This window comes from Elgaria multicarinata, chromosome 1, assembly GCF_023053635.1.
Source record: "Elgaria multicarinata webbii isolate HBS135686 ecotype San Diego chromosome 1, rElgMul1.1.pri, whole genome shotgun sequence".
Taxonomy (NCBI): Eukaryota; Metazoa; Chordata; class Lepidosauria; order Squamata; family Anguidae; genus Elgaria; species Elgaria multicarinata.
Genome location: NC_086171.1, coordinates 39,710,429 through 39,726,413, shown reverse-complemented (window position 1 = coordinate 39,726,413; position 15,985 = coordinate 39,710,429). Strand labels below are relative to the sequence as shown.

General features: G+C 44.8%; 1 protein-coding gene across 1 annotated transcript in view; it reads left to right on the top strand.

Annotated features, from left to right (window-relative positions):
* Window positions 1-15,985, top strand: part of LOC134398770 (sodium channel protein type 5 subunit alpha-like) — a 50,937-nt gene that overhangs the window by 16,179 nt on the left and 18,773 nt on the right. Inside the window, exons 10-15 of the mRNA XM_063126271.1 lie at window positions 133-315; window positions 2,285-2,683; window positions 5,154-5,280; window positions 7,883-8,121; window positions 10,344-10,556; window positions 13,282-13,635. Of these exons, the coding sequence (XP_062982341.1) occupies window positions 133-315; window positions 2,285-2,683; window positions 5,154-5,280; window positions 7,883-8,121; window positions 10,344-10,556; window positions 13,282-13,635 (1,515 nt within the window). The remainder of the gene's footprint in view (window positions 1-132; window positions 316-2,284; window positions 2,684-5,153; window positions 5,281-7,882; window positions 8,122-10,343; window positions 10,557-13,281; window positions 13,636-15,985) is intronic.

The window sequence follows — 15,985 nt, the reverse complement described above, 5'->3', positions numbered from 1 at the left end:
GAGTCTGTCAGACTCCTGGACTCAATTGGGTGCTCACGATGACATCCCTCGTTGTCATACCACCCTGCAATCTTTTTGATCTCACTTGAAGACGTAATTGCACAATCCCAGTTCTATATTTCTATATTCTAGGAATTAACGGCCAAAGAAAATGACAGCATGTCACACAGCTCATTTGAAGTGTCGCCTGTAGCATCCAAAGAAGTCAAAGAACGAAGCAACAGAATGAAGAAAAAGCTGTCTTTAGGGATGGAAGATCACGGGGACGATCTCAGAATCGCCACGTCACAATCTAGCAACAGCCCCCGGAGATCGGTAATTCAATGTTCTGCTTGCACAAACCTTTACTTTTTCTTTTTAAAATTGCATTCCCTCTTCTATGGAGGAGTTGACAACCATTACCCAGAGGACCTTCTCTTCTGCCTCTCCCAGATTGTAGAATGGCCTGCCGGGAGAGATCCGCCAACTCAACAGTCTTTCTGAATTTAAAAAAAGCTATAAAGACTGATCTCTTCTGGCAGGCCTACCCAGTCGAATTTTAAAATATCTGGCGGTTATTTTAATAACATAGTAGTTTTATATGTTTTTAATCACTTTTATATATTTTATAGTATTTTATATTTGATGTTGTTCCCCGCCTCGATCCAGAAGGAGAGGTGGGTAAGAAATTATTATTATTATTATTATTATTATTATTATTATTATTATTATTATTATCATTATTATTATTATTATTATTATCTCTTTCTCGCTCATGGTGGTTTTTCTAGACCGACATGACGGGCATTGCCAAGTCATGCTGTCTTTTACAGATTCAGGAATTTCCTGACAATTGAGCATGTTTTAAGCATGGCTGCTTTCTTGATGTTGGCGTGGATGTATTTTGGTAGGCCCAGTTTCTGAAGTTTTCTGAATAGTTTTTTTTATGTGATGCTGGTGACTGATGTGACTAACGGAATAATTGTGACCTTTTCCTGTTGCCATAGTTCTTTGACTTCCATGGCCAGTGGTGTATATTTTCCTCTCTTTTCCTCTTCCTTTTCAAAAACATTTTTGACATTATTATTATTATTATTATTATTATTATTATTATTATTATTATTATTATTACTGAGAAAGTGTGTAAATGAAGGAAACAAAGTGTTAACTAAGAGAGATGTCCTGTGGCTCCCAGACAGTATCTGAAGGGCCAGAGGACATTGGGAATGGACCCCTTCGACAGCTACAGCCAGAGCTACAACTTCAGGGGGGGGGGGAAACTCCCACTTGGCATTCCCTTCCAGAGGGCCTTTGAGGCCCCATTGGTGCGGGAAGGAGAGCCAAAGTGCACTTTCCTCAGCCTCCGGAAAGTCCGCAGTTCTCTTGGCTGTGCTAATGGCGTGCCGGGGGAATTGTGCACTTTCCGGACACCCTTGAAAGTCCACTGGACCGAGTGTGCAGCGAGGCTGGCTCCCGGCTGAGCAGGGCTTGGTATGTCCGGCCTTCATGGGCCCTGGGCGGACAAGCTCGCTGGATTTTTGCTCCAAGGCTACTGATTTTGCAATGGGGGCACAAGTCTGGGCAGAATTCAGTTCCACCTGGACCAGCACCCTTTGTTCTTTCCCCCCACTGTATTAATAATTACCAGCGTTGAGGAAATTGCATTTCTCTTCCAACATACTGAAGGGAGTCTTAAAAATCCTACTAACAGGACCCCTGTTAAGCCCCGCATTGGTGGAAGAGGGGCGAAACATGATTTCCAAAGCATTGGGGAAATTGCATCCCCCCCCATGCAAATCGTGGCCTTGAGGGACCTCTTAAGACCTTGGATTAAGAGGGACGTATGGCCCTGATTGGCTTGTGGGGGAGGCAAAACACACTTGATGGGTCCTCTGGAAAGTGTGCAATTTCCTCGGCACAAAATTAGTTCCCCAGCAACTGGTGCACATCATTTTACTGCCTCTTCTACTGGGGGTAGCCCCTAGCCACCAGGGCTAATAGCCATGCATAGCCTTCTCCTCCAGGAATTTATCCGACCCCCTTTTAAAGCCATCCAAACTGATGGCCATCACCACATTTTATGGTAGTGAATTCCATAGTTTAACTAAGCGCTGTGTGAAGAAGTCCTTCATTTTCTCTGTCCTGAATTTCCCACCAATCAGCTTCATGGGATGACCCCACTGGGTTCTAGTATTATGGGAGAGGAAGGAAGAAAAAATAAAAGACCTTTAATTTAAAGACAGACTCCAACCGCTGATAGAGAGCATCTCCTGTGTTGCCTGTCTCCCCCATTGGATCCCCGCAGGCTCTCCTTACCCACAGTAACAGTCCCAGTTCAAACCCAGGGAAGCGTCGGCCTAGTCATGGAAGCGTCTTCAACTTCCGCATATCGGGCCGAGATGCTGGCTCAAGGCCTGAGTTTGGGGAAGATGAGTCCAGCAGCGCTGGGGAGGCCGAGATTCACCGCGGCTCACTGCTGCCGACGCGAATGGGGAGGCGGCCAAGCCTCCAGAGTCAAGTCAGCTACGGTTCCCGGCCGGCCACTCCGAACTACATGCAGCCGAGCAGATGGACCACTGGAGACGATTGCTATGGGATGGTCTCGTTGATGGGAGGCAGTGGAATGAGGCTGCACGTGGAGCCTGGTTCTGGGGAAGGGTCACTACTTCCTCCAGTTATGGAAAACCCTGGGAGAGGCAATCAGGTGAGTCGGAAATGAAAACAACCAGATGTGGATTTAATCCATTTCTGCCATACGTGTGGATGAGCGAATGTCGGTTTTGCTTTCTCATGCATCCAGTTTTTCAAACATCTCAAATTATTTCTGTCCCAGATACAACTGCGAGGTGGCATTGGGTGAGTCCGAGGCACCCCTAGGCAATGTGGGTTGGTTCCCAAGGCATTGGGGTACCTCAGGCCAATCTGGGGCGGTGGTTGGCCACTCCCCTGGGCTGCCTGGGAAAGCCGACGCAAGGCCAAGTGTGAGTCCACCAGACACCTCCCTCCCCTCCCTCCTCTCCCTCCCCAGTCACCCCCTAACCCGCCACCAGAATGTAACTTTGGTATGTATCCTCCTCTCTTAGAGCCATGATTTGAAGGTAAGTTGGGGGCTTGCTCCCCCCCCATACACCTATGGTTGCAAACCATGGAAATGGCAATTTACGGCTGGCGTAGTTTGTAGAAATAGATCTATAAAAAAAGCAAGAGCCCCTATCTTACCCCCAAATCGCGACTATAAGAAAGGAAGATGCCTGGGAAAGATAAGTCCCACAGTGGCAGCTCTGACTACGAGGGGAAAGGGGACATGAGCAGGGAGTAAAATGGACCTGCAAAGGCTGACCTGCTTTTGGGGATGGGCGAAACTTGCTTTGGGTTCGGTACTGAAGCATGACAGCCAAGCCCCAAAGCACTCCAAGTCAAATTGGCACCATTTTATTTATTTATTTATTTATTTCATTTATATACCACCCCACAGCTGAAGCTCTCTGGGCGGTTTACAACAGTTAAAAATGGTAAACATTAAAAAGTATTATTATTATTATTATTATTATTTATTTATATAGCACCACAAGATTTAAAAAACCATCAGAAACATAAAAACAACAGTATAAAAACAACAGTATCCATTTAAAAACAACAATTCTGGGGTCCATTAAAAACAAACTGAACGTTGTTAAATGCTGTTAAAATGTTAAAATGCCTGGGAGAAGAGAAAAGTCTTGACCTGGCGCTGAAAAGATAACAGTGTTGGCGCCAGGCGAGCCTCGTCGGGGAGATCATTCCACAGTCAGGGGGCCACCACTGAAAAGGCCCTCTCCCTTGTAGCCATCCTCCGAGCTTCCCTCGGAGTAGGCACTTGGAGGAGGACCTTAGATGTTGAGTGCAGTGTACGGGTTCATGTCGGGAGAGACGTTCTATCAGGTATTGTGGTCCCAAGCCTTTTGGAAGCTCTGAAGCAGCCTCTGGGGTAAATGGATGAATCTGTCAGTTTCATCCACCCCACCCCACCCCATTCAATTTTCTTTCTTTTCTTTTTTACTCATGTTCTTTCCATTCCAAATTGGAAGGCGTTTGTGAATTTCAGTAAATTCTTATGAAAAATAAATTGACACAAAATTGTCATCCATCTCTAGCAATATGCAGTAGCTGTACATCCCATGAGCATTTTTTTTACCCTGGAAACCTTAGCATACCCCAGGATGTATACGAGCAGTGTATTTCTATGCACATGCACATGTGTGGCTATCATAGGCTTGTGGTGGCACTACGGTGCAGCAGGGAATGGACCAGCAGCTCCTTCTTCCACCAAGCTTCCAGAGCAGTGCAGAGCAATGCACTTGCTCATGCTGATAGAGTCCCTGGGATCACCTCATAGAATCATAGAATAGCAGATATGGAAGGGGCCTATAAGGCCATTGAGTCCAACCCCCTGCTCAGTGCAGGAATCCACCCTAAAGCATCCCTGTGTTGCCTTGAGGAATATCTGCCACTGGGAAATCTGGTTCTATTTAGACTCAACGGGGTACCTTGGCTTGTACAATTTTATTCGTGTTTGCGAGCCAGCTGTGATCTCCCCCCGCAAAAAAAAATTCTGGGAATAGTTTTTGCACGTCCCCTCGCAGGTCCTGCAATTTGCACAAATTTCTCACTGGTTTGAACCAATTATGGCTAAATTTACCTGAATTTATGCAAATCATTCAGAAATTTATGCAGCTTGGTTGGAAATATGTGCAAATTGCAGAACCTGCTGGAAAATGTGCAAAATGCCCGGAAAATCCATAGACTGGCTTGAGATGTGCATCACATCAGGAACTAGAACGCAGTGCCGGGTTTGGGGGGTGGAGAGAGAACCTAGGAAAACACATGGAATATACCCCCACCCACACAAATGGATTTCTCCTACGACCCTAGGTGCTTTACAGGATACAGCATTCCCGTTTATCTTCTCAAGGCTTAAATGAATCTGAGATCCCAACTAGTCAAGCCAACATCCTTTTCTTCAGCTTTCTCTGCAGTTGCAGAGAAATAGACGTTGCTTTTCAGTTTCAGAAATCTTGGAGAACCCCTATTTGTCATGCCTAACAACAGCCACGTTCATAACTGCATTTATTCCTTTTTGAGAGCAAAGCAAAAAGCACTCCCTAACTGGACATGTTGTTTACATCTTTCAACAGACTCCTTCGTACGATGAAGCTAAGAAAACGTTGCAAAACCAGCGTCTGTCAGTGGATTATTATAATCAGCCGCTTCAAAGACAAAGAGCAGCAAGTGCAGTTAGCATCATTACCAGTGTGCTGGAAGGTACAAGCTTTTCTTGACTATTAATGGACCCCAATTTATTTATTTATTCATTCATTCATTTATTCATTCATTTATTCATTCATTTATTACATTTCTGTACTGCACAATAACTGAAACTCTCTGGTGGTCCACAACAATTAAAACAATAAAATACAAATTAAGATACAATATAAAAGTTTAGAAGTTTGAAACAACATATAAAATAAAAACAAAAACAAAACAAACAAACAAAAAACTAGCAGTAATGCTAAAATACAGTAATAGATTTAAAACAGAAACTGAAAGACCAAAATGCCTGGGAAAATATGAAGGTCTTCACCAGGAGTTGAAAAGCGCACAATGTAGATGCCAGGTGAACCTCTTTGGGATGCTCTTTCCACAACTGGGGTGCCAAAACAGAAAAGGCCCTGTTTCTTGTAGCCACCCACCTCATTTCCTTTGACAGGGGCTCCCAGAGAATGACCTCTGAGGATGATCTTAGGGTCCAAGCAATGAATATATTAGTTGGTTAAGAAGGACAAGAATATGCTAAAAAGATATGGCTTTAGCCCCTCCTTATTGTCTGATATCACCTTCGAATAGGACTTACATACAAAGGCCTGGTTCAGACATTCAGTGCTTTGTGGTTAGCTTAACCATGTTCAGCTGTGGTTAATGCTAACCACATGTGGAATGCTTGCAGACAACACTTTTAACCCTTTTGTGGTTAAGTTTTCCTTAGTGAGCCTAACCACTAATGGGGTTAATGGGGCAGATGGATAGGGAAAACGTGTGTCAGACGACACCGTAAACCATGGTTAAGCATTCCCTTAACCATTTTGTGGTTAAGCAGCATGGTTTAGTGTGTTGTCTGAACCAGGCCATATTTTATTTATTTTATTTATTTAATTACATTTATATACCGCCCCACAGCCGAAGCTCTCTGGGCGGTTTACAACAATTAAAAATAGTAAACATTAAAAGTATACAATTTTTTAAAAAAAACATAAAAATAGTATAAAAACAACAGTATCCATTTAAAAACAACAATTCAGGGGTCCATTAAAAACAAACTTAACATTGTTAAATGCTGTTAAAATGCCTGGGAGAAGAGAAAAGTCTTGACGTGGCGCCATAGTGTTCAGTAAGAGAATGTCCAGTCCAATAAGAGTATTGGGCACAAGGATTAGGCCTAAATGAGTTGGCCTCTACATGTGTCGGTCCCGGTCCAATGTAGCATCTAATAGATAGGCTTCAGGTGGGCCTGAGAGGTGGGGCAGATATGCCAGTGGTATTGGTGAAAAGAGTAGGTGCATGTGAATAGGGCTTTTACATTCACTTCTTTGTAGCAGAAATTACCATTGGAGGATGCCGGACCTATTGTTTTCTGCCCAGTATTTTAAAATGATTTCTTACAAACACTTATACTGTACCTTTCTATTGTAATAGCAATACTCAATATGGCTTATAAGAAAATGCAATAAAACACAAGCTGAAAGTATTAGACATCGAAACCTGCAAACCAATCAAACCTCTAAGCTCATTGAAATAAAATGCGTCCCTCCCCCCGATGTCAAAACCCTTTTGTGAATAATCCGTAGCAGGCAACATCCACATGTTGTCTGCTATAGATTATTCACACTACCAAGGAGGGGGCCAGGCAGATCTGTTGGAACAGTGAGCTCCAGGCTCTGGGCACATAAGACCCTTTCCCAGGGCCGGCCCCACGATTAGGCAGGGTGAGGCAGTGGCCTCAGGCATCAGATGCTGGGAAGTATCAGGGAAGTGTTCAAGGAGGGAGCTGTGTGTGCCTTGCAGCCTGCTCTGTGCTCTTTTAAGTTAGCCTGCTGCCTTCGGGTTCATCATTAGTATTGAAGACATGGTATGGGAGAGGGGCGCCATCTTGTCTTTTGCCTCAGGCAGCAAAATGTTTTGGGCCAAGTACCCTGATGGTGGTGGGACATGGAGAAGACTCCCTCTGGTGGTGACCTGAGTGGATGGGTAGGCTCATGTGATTGGATCGGTCCGTCAGGTACCCTGTTCCTAAAACATTGAGGGTTTTTAAATGTAGAGCATCATCAGATGAGCATTTTATTTCACACGCGTGACTAGCCACTTACAGATCTTCGCGGGTCATTTTGACAATGCAGTCATCCTGCTGCATGTCCCCCACTCCATTTCCCTGGTTTTGTGTCTTAAAATAAGCCACACAAAACCTGATTATTATTATTTTTTAAAAAGTCAGGATTACTCGGGATTTCCTGCCTTTTGCAGGGAAGTTCCACTATAAAGGGCCCTGTTCCCATTGTCCTATTGGGGCCACGTAGTCTCTGCACACTCCCCCATGTAATTTGAGCTCGTCCCCAGTGCGGAAGTGAAGCGAAGAGCAGAGCAACAGTATGTGACAGTTGGATAACATGATTTTCACCGTCTGAAGACCTCATAATGACCACTATATTGAATTGGGCTCAGAAACAGACTGGGGGGCAGTGAATAACAATGGAGGCACCTAATCAAGGGCTGAGGGTCACTGGTAGAGCTACAAGTCCCTTATTCCCATAGTCCCTGATTTTCTTTAATTCCTTGAGAGTGGATATCTTACTCTGTTTCATGTATTGTTTAGAACTTGAAGAATCAAATCGGAAATGCCCTCCGTTTTTGAACAAGTGGGCACTCAAGCTTTTCGTGTGGGAGTGCTGCCCTCTGTGGATGAGAATGAAGAAGAAAGTGAAAGTTTTTGTTATGGATCCATTTACTGATCTCATGATCACACTTTGCATTGTGATGAATACACTTTTCATGGCGCTAGAGCACTATAAATCGAACCCTCAGTTTGACTACGTTCTTTGGACAGGTAACACAGTAAGTGAATTTATTTATTTATTATTTAAAGAAATTCTAAACTGCCCTTCACCCACAAAAGTGGGTTCCAGGGCAGTGTCGGAGCATAATATTACCTACAAACTAAAAGTTTATGTATTTGTGTCTTATTTGGGGAATTATTCTGTCCTACATGTGTGTAGAAGGATCAGCATATGTTTTGATGAAACCTCCCTCCCTTTCAGACCAAACAGGAAATATATCCCAAATCCAAACCAAAGGGTCATCTACACCAAGCATGATATTCCACTATGGAAGTGGTATGAAAATGGTATATAAAAGGCAGGAGCCACACTACTGCTTTATAGTGGTACTGAAGTGCACTGACAACTGTTGGGGCCCATGACACATCTACACAAAGCAGGATATAAAACTATGAAAGTGGTATGAAAGCTGTATATGGTACATGTCAATGGGCCCCAACAGTTGTCAGTGCACTTCAATACCGCTATAAAGCTGTAGTGTGGCTCCGCGGCCTGTTTCCAGCTTGAGGCCTGGGCGTCAGTTGAAGCTGCTGCCCAGACCACGATGGACCCAGGTAAGTGTGGGAGGGAGGGGGCTTACCTGCTGCTGCTGCCGCCACAGTCTTTTTCTTTTGACCACCACGTTTTGCCTGGACAAAATGGGGGAAATGGGGATTTCCCCCGGATCCAGTTTGGGGGCCTCATTTCCAGACATGTCTGGGCAAAACCGGATGTATGGTCACCCTAGAAACCTTACCAATGATACAGGGGAAACCTTACCAATAAAAAACACATACAGGAATCAGAGTAATATTTGGAAACAATACTTCAGGCTGAAAACAATAAAGGTTACCTACACCTGTCCCCCCATACCTAGGGGTGGGCCTTCAAGAGGACAGGCCCTCATAAGGTGATGCTCAGAGTCACAAGCTGAAAGCAAGACTGAAGGGGAAGATAAATGACAGTTTTCAACCCCCTTTTTTATACTCAAGTTCCTGACAACTCTAAGAAGGTCTGTTACCCAGTCAGAAGCTGGCTGAAACAATGTTCTTATACCCTTAAGAGGGAAGGGTGGGGGGAAACAGTTCCCACAGAAATTTATTTATTTATTTATTATACCACCCAATAGCTGAATTGCTCCTGGTGGTTCATGACAATTAAAACCATAAAATGCAAGACAATAAAATGCAATACAAACATCTAGAAGTTTAGATCTACAATATAAAAATAAAAAATGACCAAACAGAAACTATAAGCAGTGCAAAATTTAAAATACAGTATAGTAAAAAACAAAGTGAAAATCTAGAATGCCGGGGAGAATAAAAAGCTCTTCATCTGGTGACAAAGCAAGCACAATGAAGGTGCCAGGTGAACCTCTCTGGGAAGCTCATTCCAAAACTGGGGTGCCACAGGAGAAAAGGCCTGTGACCACCCACCTCACTTCCTTCAGCAGAGGCTCTCAGAGAAGGACCCCTGAAGATGTTCTTAGGGTCTGGGCAAATGTAAATGCAGCTGAGATCATTTAGTCCAATTAACAGAGTCTTGCTCTGACTTTGGAGCTTAGAGACACCTTGAGATAAGGCCACTAGTGGCCTTCAAGAGGCAGCTGGACAACCATCTGTCAGGGATGCTTTAGGGTGGATTCCTGCATTGAGCAGGGGGTTGGACTCGATGGCCTTGTAGGCCCCTTCCAACTCTGCTATTCTATGATTCTATGATTCTATGATTCTATAACCCCCATGCAAGGTGGTGCATGCAGTTTCTTCCTGGCCAACTGGAGTCTTACAAACAATTTGAGCCTAAAAGAAAACGTGTGCTCTTGACAGTAGCAATGACAGGAAAGATAGGGAACTGCCTTATACTGAATCAGAGCCTTGGTCCACTAGCTCAGTATTGTCAGCACTGACTGGCAGCAGTGGGTCACCAGGGTTTTAGGTAGGAGCCTTTCCCAGGCCTACATGGAGATGCTGGGTGTGAACCTAGAAACTTTTGCATGCAAAGCAGGTGCTGTACCACTGAACTACCATGGAAGCAGTGGGCGCTGGCAGTTCCGATGTCCGTGGGGCGGTGAACCCACTCCGGGTTTCAGTCAGAACCCATCAGAACTCTGAAGGGACTCTCCAGGGTACGAACTGCACCCACACAATCCGTGCTCTCGATATGTCAATGCGTTGCGGGAAGCGGCCTCAGCTTTATCTTTGTAGTACATTTGGATTTGACTGTGCCATTTCTATTTTATAGATTTTCACCGGAATTTTTATTGCAGAAGTGGTCCTGAAAAACATCGCCATGGATCCCTACCACTATTTTCAGCAGCGCTCAAATATCTTCGACAGCGTGATTGTCTTCATAAGCATCATTGAACTGAGCATGCCCGGCGATAGCAAAGAGAACGGCAAAGGGAAGAAAGGCAGCAAGAAGGGGAGCTTCACGGTTCTGCGGACCTTGAGGCTGGTAATGGCTCATCCTTTGTTCTTTTCCCTTTGCTTAAGGATGCTGCTGGGAAGATGGTCAAGAACTCTTTCCTATGGCCACCGAAATTAGGACCTGAAATAATAGGTATCAGTTGCAGCTATCTAGATTCCGATTAAATATAAGGAAAAACTTCCTGACCGTAAGACCTGTACAGATGTGGAACAGTCTACCTACGAAGGTTGTGGGTTCTCCATTTCTGGAGGGTTTTAAAAAGAGGCTGGACAGCTACTCCTCTTGGATGGTTTAACTGGGTTTTCCTGCACATTGCCGAGGGTTGGACTAAATGATCCTTGTGGTCCCTTCCAACTCCACAATTCTATGACAACAACAACAACAACAACAACAACAACATATTTCTTACCCACCTCTCCACTTAGATCGAGGCGGGGAACAACAGTGAATATAAAACACATTAAAAACTGATTAAAAACATAGCATACATGATTAAAACATCCTTAAAACACCCTAAAAACATTCTAAAATTTCACTGGATAGGCCTGCCGGAATTCTGTGAACAACATGCCATGCAGAAGATTATTATTAAATACGCATTTAATATGTGAAAGAATTACCTTGTTCATCCCCAGGGGTACCCTGTGCTGCATGCTATTTTCACACGGGGAAAACTGGGAGCAACAAGTAGCCATTCCGGCAAGGTTCTGCAGTGCATTCATGGCCAGGCAGGTTCAAATTCGAGGCCCAACACCAGCTCCTGTGCCAGCAGAGTCCTATGTCAGTGGGGTGGTGAATCCGCTTCAGGTTCCAGTCAGAACCAGTCGGGACTCGAAAGCAGCTATCCAAGGTGCGAACTGCACCCAGCCACTTGGGGCATGTCTAGATGGGGCGAGATCCCAGGGATCATCCCGGGATCATCCCTGTGCATCCTGGAAGCAGGGAGGGACGATTCCTCCCTTGGCCCGGAGTGATCCCGAGACTGCGGGACGTGTGGCCCGGCATCGCTATTTTGTCCCAGCTCCTCGCGAGTAAACACGATGAGCCGGGCATGGGCACGGAACTCCTCAGGAGATCTGTGCCCATCTGGGGTGCGTGGGTGGGACCAAAAAAAAAAAAACCCTTACAGTGTCGTTCAAGCCCTCGTGTGTTCCTTTTCCTTTAAAATAAAATCCAAAATGGCGGGCGCGACGCCACGCCCTGTGTGTAGATGAAGGGGACGATCTCGCAATCATAACATCGTGAGATCATCCCCTCAAACCCCCTCATTTAGTCATGCACTTGGTTAGAGCCAAGTACTGTGCAGAATTCCTTCTTGCCCATAGCTTGGTTCTGAAGATCACCCTTTGCACTTCAACGTTCCATCTTGCTTCAATGTAGCAGAGCCTCGGGGGGTGGGGGAACCGCTCTCTCTGATTGAGACCTTGGGGAACAACTGCCCATCATAGCAGACAACACATAATTAGAGCAACTGACCCAGTGTAGGGTAGCTTCACATCTTCATATGATTATAAACACCCCTTTTTGGATAGATCCATATTTTGCACATGGTAAGTCTTCAGTTCAGTCATTGACGTCTTCAGTTAAAATAAAGAGTCATAGAATCATAGAATAGCAGAGTTGGAAGGGGCCCATAAGGCCATCGAGTCCAACCCCCTGCTCAATGCAGGAATCCACCCTTAAGCATCCCTGACAGATGGTTGTCCAGCTGCCTCTTGAAGGCCTCTAGTGTGGGAGAGCCCATGACCTCCCTAGGTAACTGGTTTCATAGTTGTACTGTTCTAACAGTCAGGAAGAGAATCAGGTGGCGGAGTTAAGGAAAACCTCTGCCTCGTGCTCTAAAGAGCCAAAACACGCGCTGAAATTCTGCCCCAAGGAAAGCAGATTCCTGCAATCTAAATAAGCTACTGAGATGCCATAGGTCAGTATTTTGTGTCCAAGAGGTCCAGATTAAATCCCCACCATTTCCACTGCTTTTTGATATTCCCAATAAACCACAGGTTCGCATGTCCCTATCTCCTTTAGCATGGCTGCAAGTTGGAGTGTGGAAGTTTTTGCTTCCATTGTTGATTAACTTCACTTTGACATTTCATCCAAAGCCAATAAACTGTGGCTAATTGTAACTATGCTTTGTTTGAAAGTAGCCAACTTCATACCCTCTATAATGAAACTGGCTTGTGTCAACAAACTATAGTTAAGATTACACACAGTTTAGGATAAGACTAACCTACAGTTAGTTAAAAGCTTCCTGTCTTCTGCACATGGCCAGAGGAGGAAGGGGGAGTGTGCAAGCCTGAGGCTTGCTGAGGCTCATTCCCATCATGATGAACCATGGTTTATCGAGATGCTCATTCAGTGGAGGCTGGTGCTCCGATTTCGGTGGGGGCAGTAAATCCATTCTGGCTTTCAGACAGAACTCTAAAAGGGCTATCCAATGTGCTGGACCTATTTTGGTGTGGGGTTCAGCACCTTGGATAGGTCCTTTAGCATTCTGGCTGCTTCTGATTGAAGCCCAGCATGAATTTGTAGCCCCACTGAAAATCAGAGCCACCAGCCTCCACTGCATCCAGTTGCAGCCAGTGTGATATGTTCAACTGAAGATGAATCGGCAAGATGAATCTGAACAGAGGGATAGAATTTGTGAGCTACTGATCACAAATATGGAAACTGGCCATCTTTTCTAACCCTTCCTTTAACAGTACAGCCTGATGCCTTCTGTGATCTAACAATGTGGTCCTTTCCTTTCCAACAGATGCGAGTCTTCAAGTTGGCCAAGTCTTGGCCAACCTTAAACAACCTTATTAAAATCATTTTAAATTCAGTGGATGCTCTGGGCAACCTCACTCTTGTCCTGGCCATTATCGTTTTTATATTTGCCGTCTTTGGCATGCAACTCTTTGGGAGCAACTATAAGGCCAACCGCTGCAAAATCTCCACGATCTGCAAACCGCGCTGGCACATGCAGGATTTTTTCCACTCCTTCCTCATTATTTTCCGGATTCTGTGCGGAGAATGGATTGAGACCATGTGGAGTTGCATGGTGGTGGCTGACCAATCCATGTGCCTCGTTGTCTTCTTGCTGGTCATGGTGATTGGAAATTTAGTGGTGAGTTTTCCACTACCTTTGGATGCTTTCCCCCCATCGTCAACATTTTTGCTTAGCTGCATTTGTGAAATGGGGAAATGTTTTTGAAAATGGTTTGCGACTTACTCTTTTAAAATAGCAGATGTTACAAGGAAGTGGGAGGGCAGCATTTTGAAGCCACTGTCCTGGACTTCTCCTCACTCCTTTCCCTCTTAAAAGATGGCATTTTAAGGGTCCAATCCTCTGCATGTTTGGACAGGAACAGAAGCCCTACAATTCCCAGCATTTAAGAAAGCCTCCATTGGTGCCGCCCCCAAAATCTAGAGTATTGTGACCAGTTCTGGGCACCACAATTCAAGAAGGACACAGACAAGCTGGAGCGTGTTCAGAGGAGGGCAACCAGGATGATCAGGGGCCTGGAAACAAAGCCCTATGAAGAGAGACTGAAAGAACTGGGCATGTTTAGCCTGGAGAAGAGAAGATGGAGGGGAGACATGATAGCACTCTTCAAATACTTAAAAGGTTGTCACACAGAGGAGGGCCGGGATTTTTTCTCAATCATCCCAGAGTGCAGGACACGGAATAATGGGCTGAAGTTACAGGAAGCCAGATTCCGGCTGGACATCAGGAAAAACGTCCTGGCTGTTAGAGCAGTACGACAATGGAACCAGTTACCTAGGGTGTGTGTGGACTCTCCCACACTAGAGGCCTTCAAGAGGCAGCTGGACAGCCATCTGTCAGGGATGCTTTAGGGTGGCTTCCTGCATTGAGCAGGGGGTTGGACTCGATGGCCTTATGGGCCCCTTCCAACTCTATTATTCCATGATTCTATGAAAATTGCCCTCCCTTAAATATCACCCTAAGCCATGGTAGTTAAGCATTTTGAGCTAAACATTATGGCTTAGCATGTCATGTGAACCATGACTTAGTGTGCCATGTTGTTAGAAAAAAGAGAGCTATGTTAGCCAAAGTGAAGCCATTTTAGAAAAGAAGTAGAATTGCAGCCATTTCACAGCAAGCGAGAAGTCATGTCTATCCATAGGTGTCAGCTTGTTTCCCCCTTTATCTAACAAAAACAGTTACTTCCAGCTCTGGCCTAGAAGGTCATTGTTGATGTGGAACAAAGGAACAGTGTTGGTTTTTGTAAGACGAAAGGAGTACAGAGCAAGATAACTGTTATGCTAAACGTTACGTTCTGAATAGCTAACACTGTCACTGGGCAAAGCCCAGACACTAACTATATAAGGGAACTTAACTTTCGATTTCTTTGTCTGACCATTCGCCTTTTTTTTTAGAGCTCAGATCTTGATTTAAATCAATAAAGCGCTTTTTGAACCCTCTGTCGTTGTGAAAGTAGAGTCGTGCTTTGGGGCTAATTAGATCTCGCCCCTGGGCAAAGAACCTTTGTCTAACAATGTGACCCATTCCTAACCGTGGTGGCTACATAACCATGGTTTAAACACGCTCACTCACCATTTGCTCCAAAAGGGTTAGCAGCCTAACCATGACTTAGTGTGTTGACTGAATGGGTCCACTATGAGAATCAGAAACACAACAAAATTTACGTTGCCCTTCTGTTGAGGGAGAGATAGAACGCTACCTATAAGTGAAGCTGGCAAGCAGGCAAAGAAGATCTCAGGAGCGAGAAATCATCAGGAGAAAGAAGCTCGGACTGAGAGTGTTACAGAGGACCCAGACACCAGGGACAAAAGAAGCTGAGCTGAAAGCAAGAACTTTGGAAGCTATACTTTCTAAGGACAAGGGTGAACAGAAAATGCATGGCTTTATTTCAAGGACTTGTCAGAAGCCGAGAAATAGCCGGTTTGCATTTTTACACATTGTTTTCATATCCTAATTGCTCTTATGTTTAAGCTACTAAAGCTATTTTATGACTCTGTCCTCTCCCCTTCGCCCAACCCATGCCACTCCCAGGATTATAATTACAAGAACTATATAATTGCTGCTCTTCAACACTTGTAGAAAACAACAACAAAATTTAGTGTTGGGTTAGCCTCGTTCTGATGGCTTCATTTTGACCTCATATATCATTGCCGTCCCAATCTACCCAGCAGTGTGAGTTGACTGGGAAAGCACCCATAGAAGGGTGACCCTATGAAAAGGAGGACAGGGCTCCTGTATCTTTAACAGTAATGTAGAAAAGGGAATTTCAGCAGGTGTCAAATGAAGAGGGTGAAATTAAAGCTGCAGAAGCCCTGCCCTCTTTTGTAGCTGGCCACTCTACTAGAGCTAGTGTAGCTTTAACTGTTGTGATGAAGAGGGAATTTCACCCACTCCAATTGACACCTGCTGAAATTCCCTTTCCGACATTACTGTTAAAGATACAGGAGCCCTGTCCTCCTTTTCATATGGT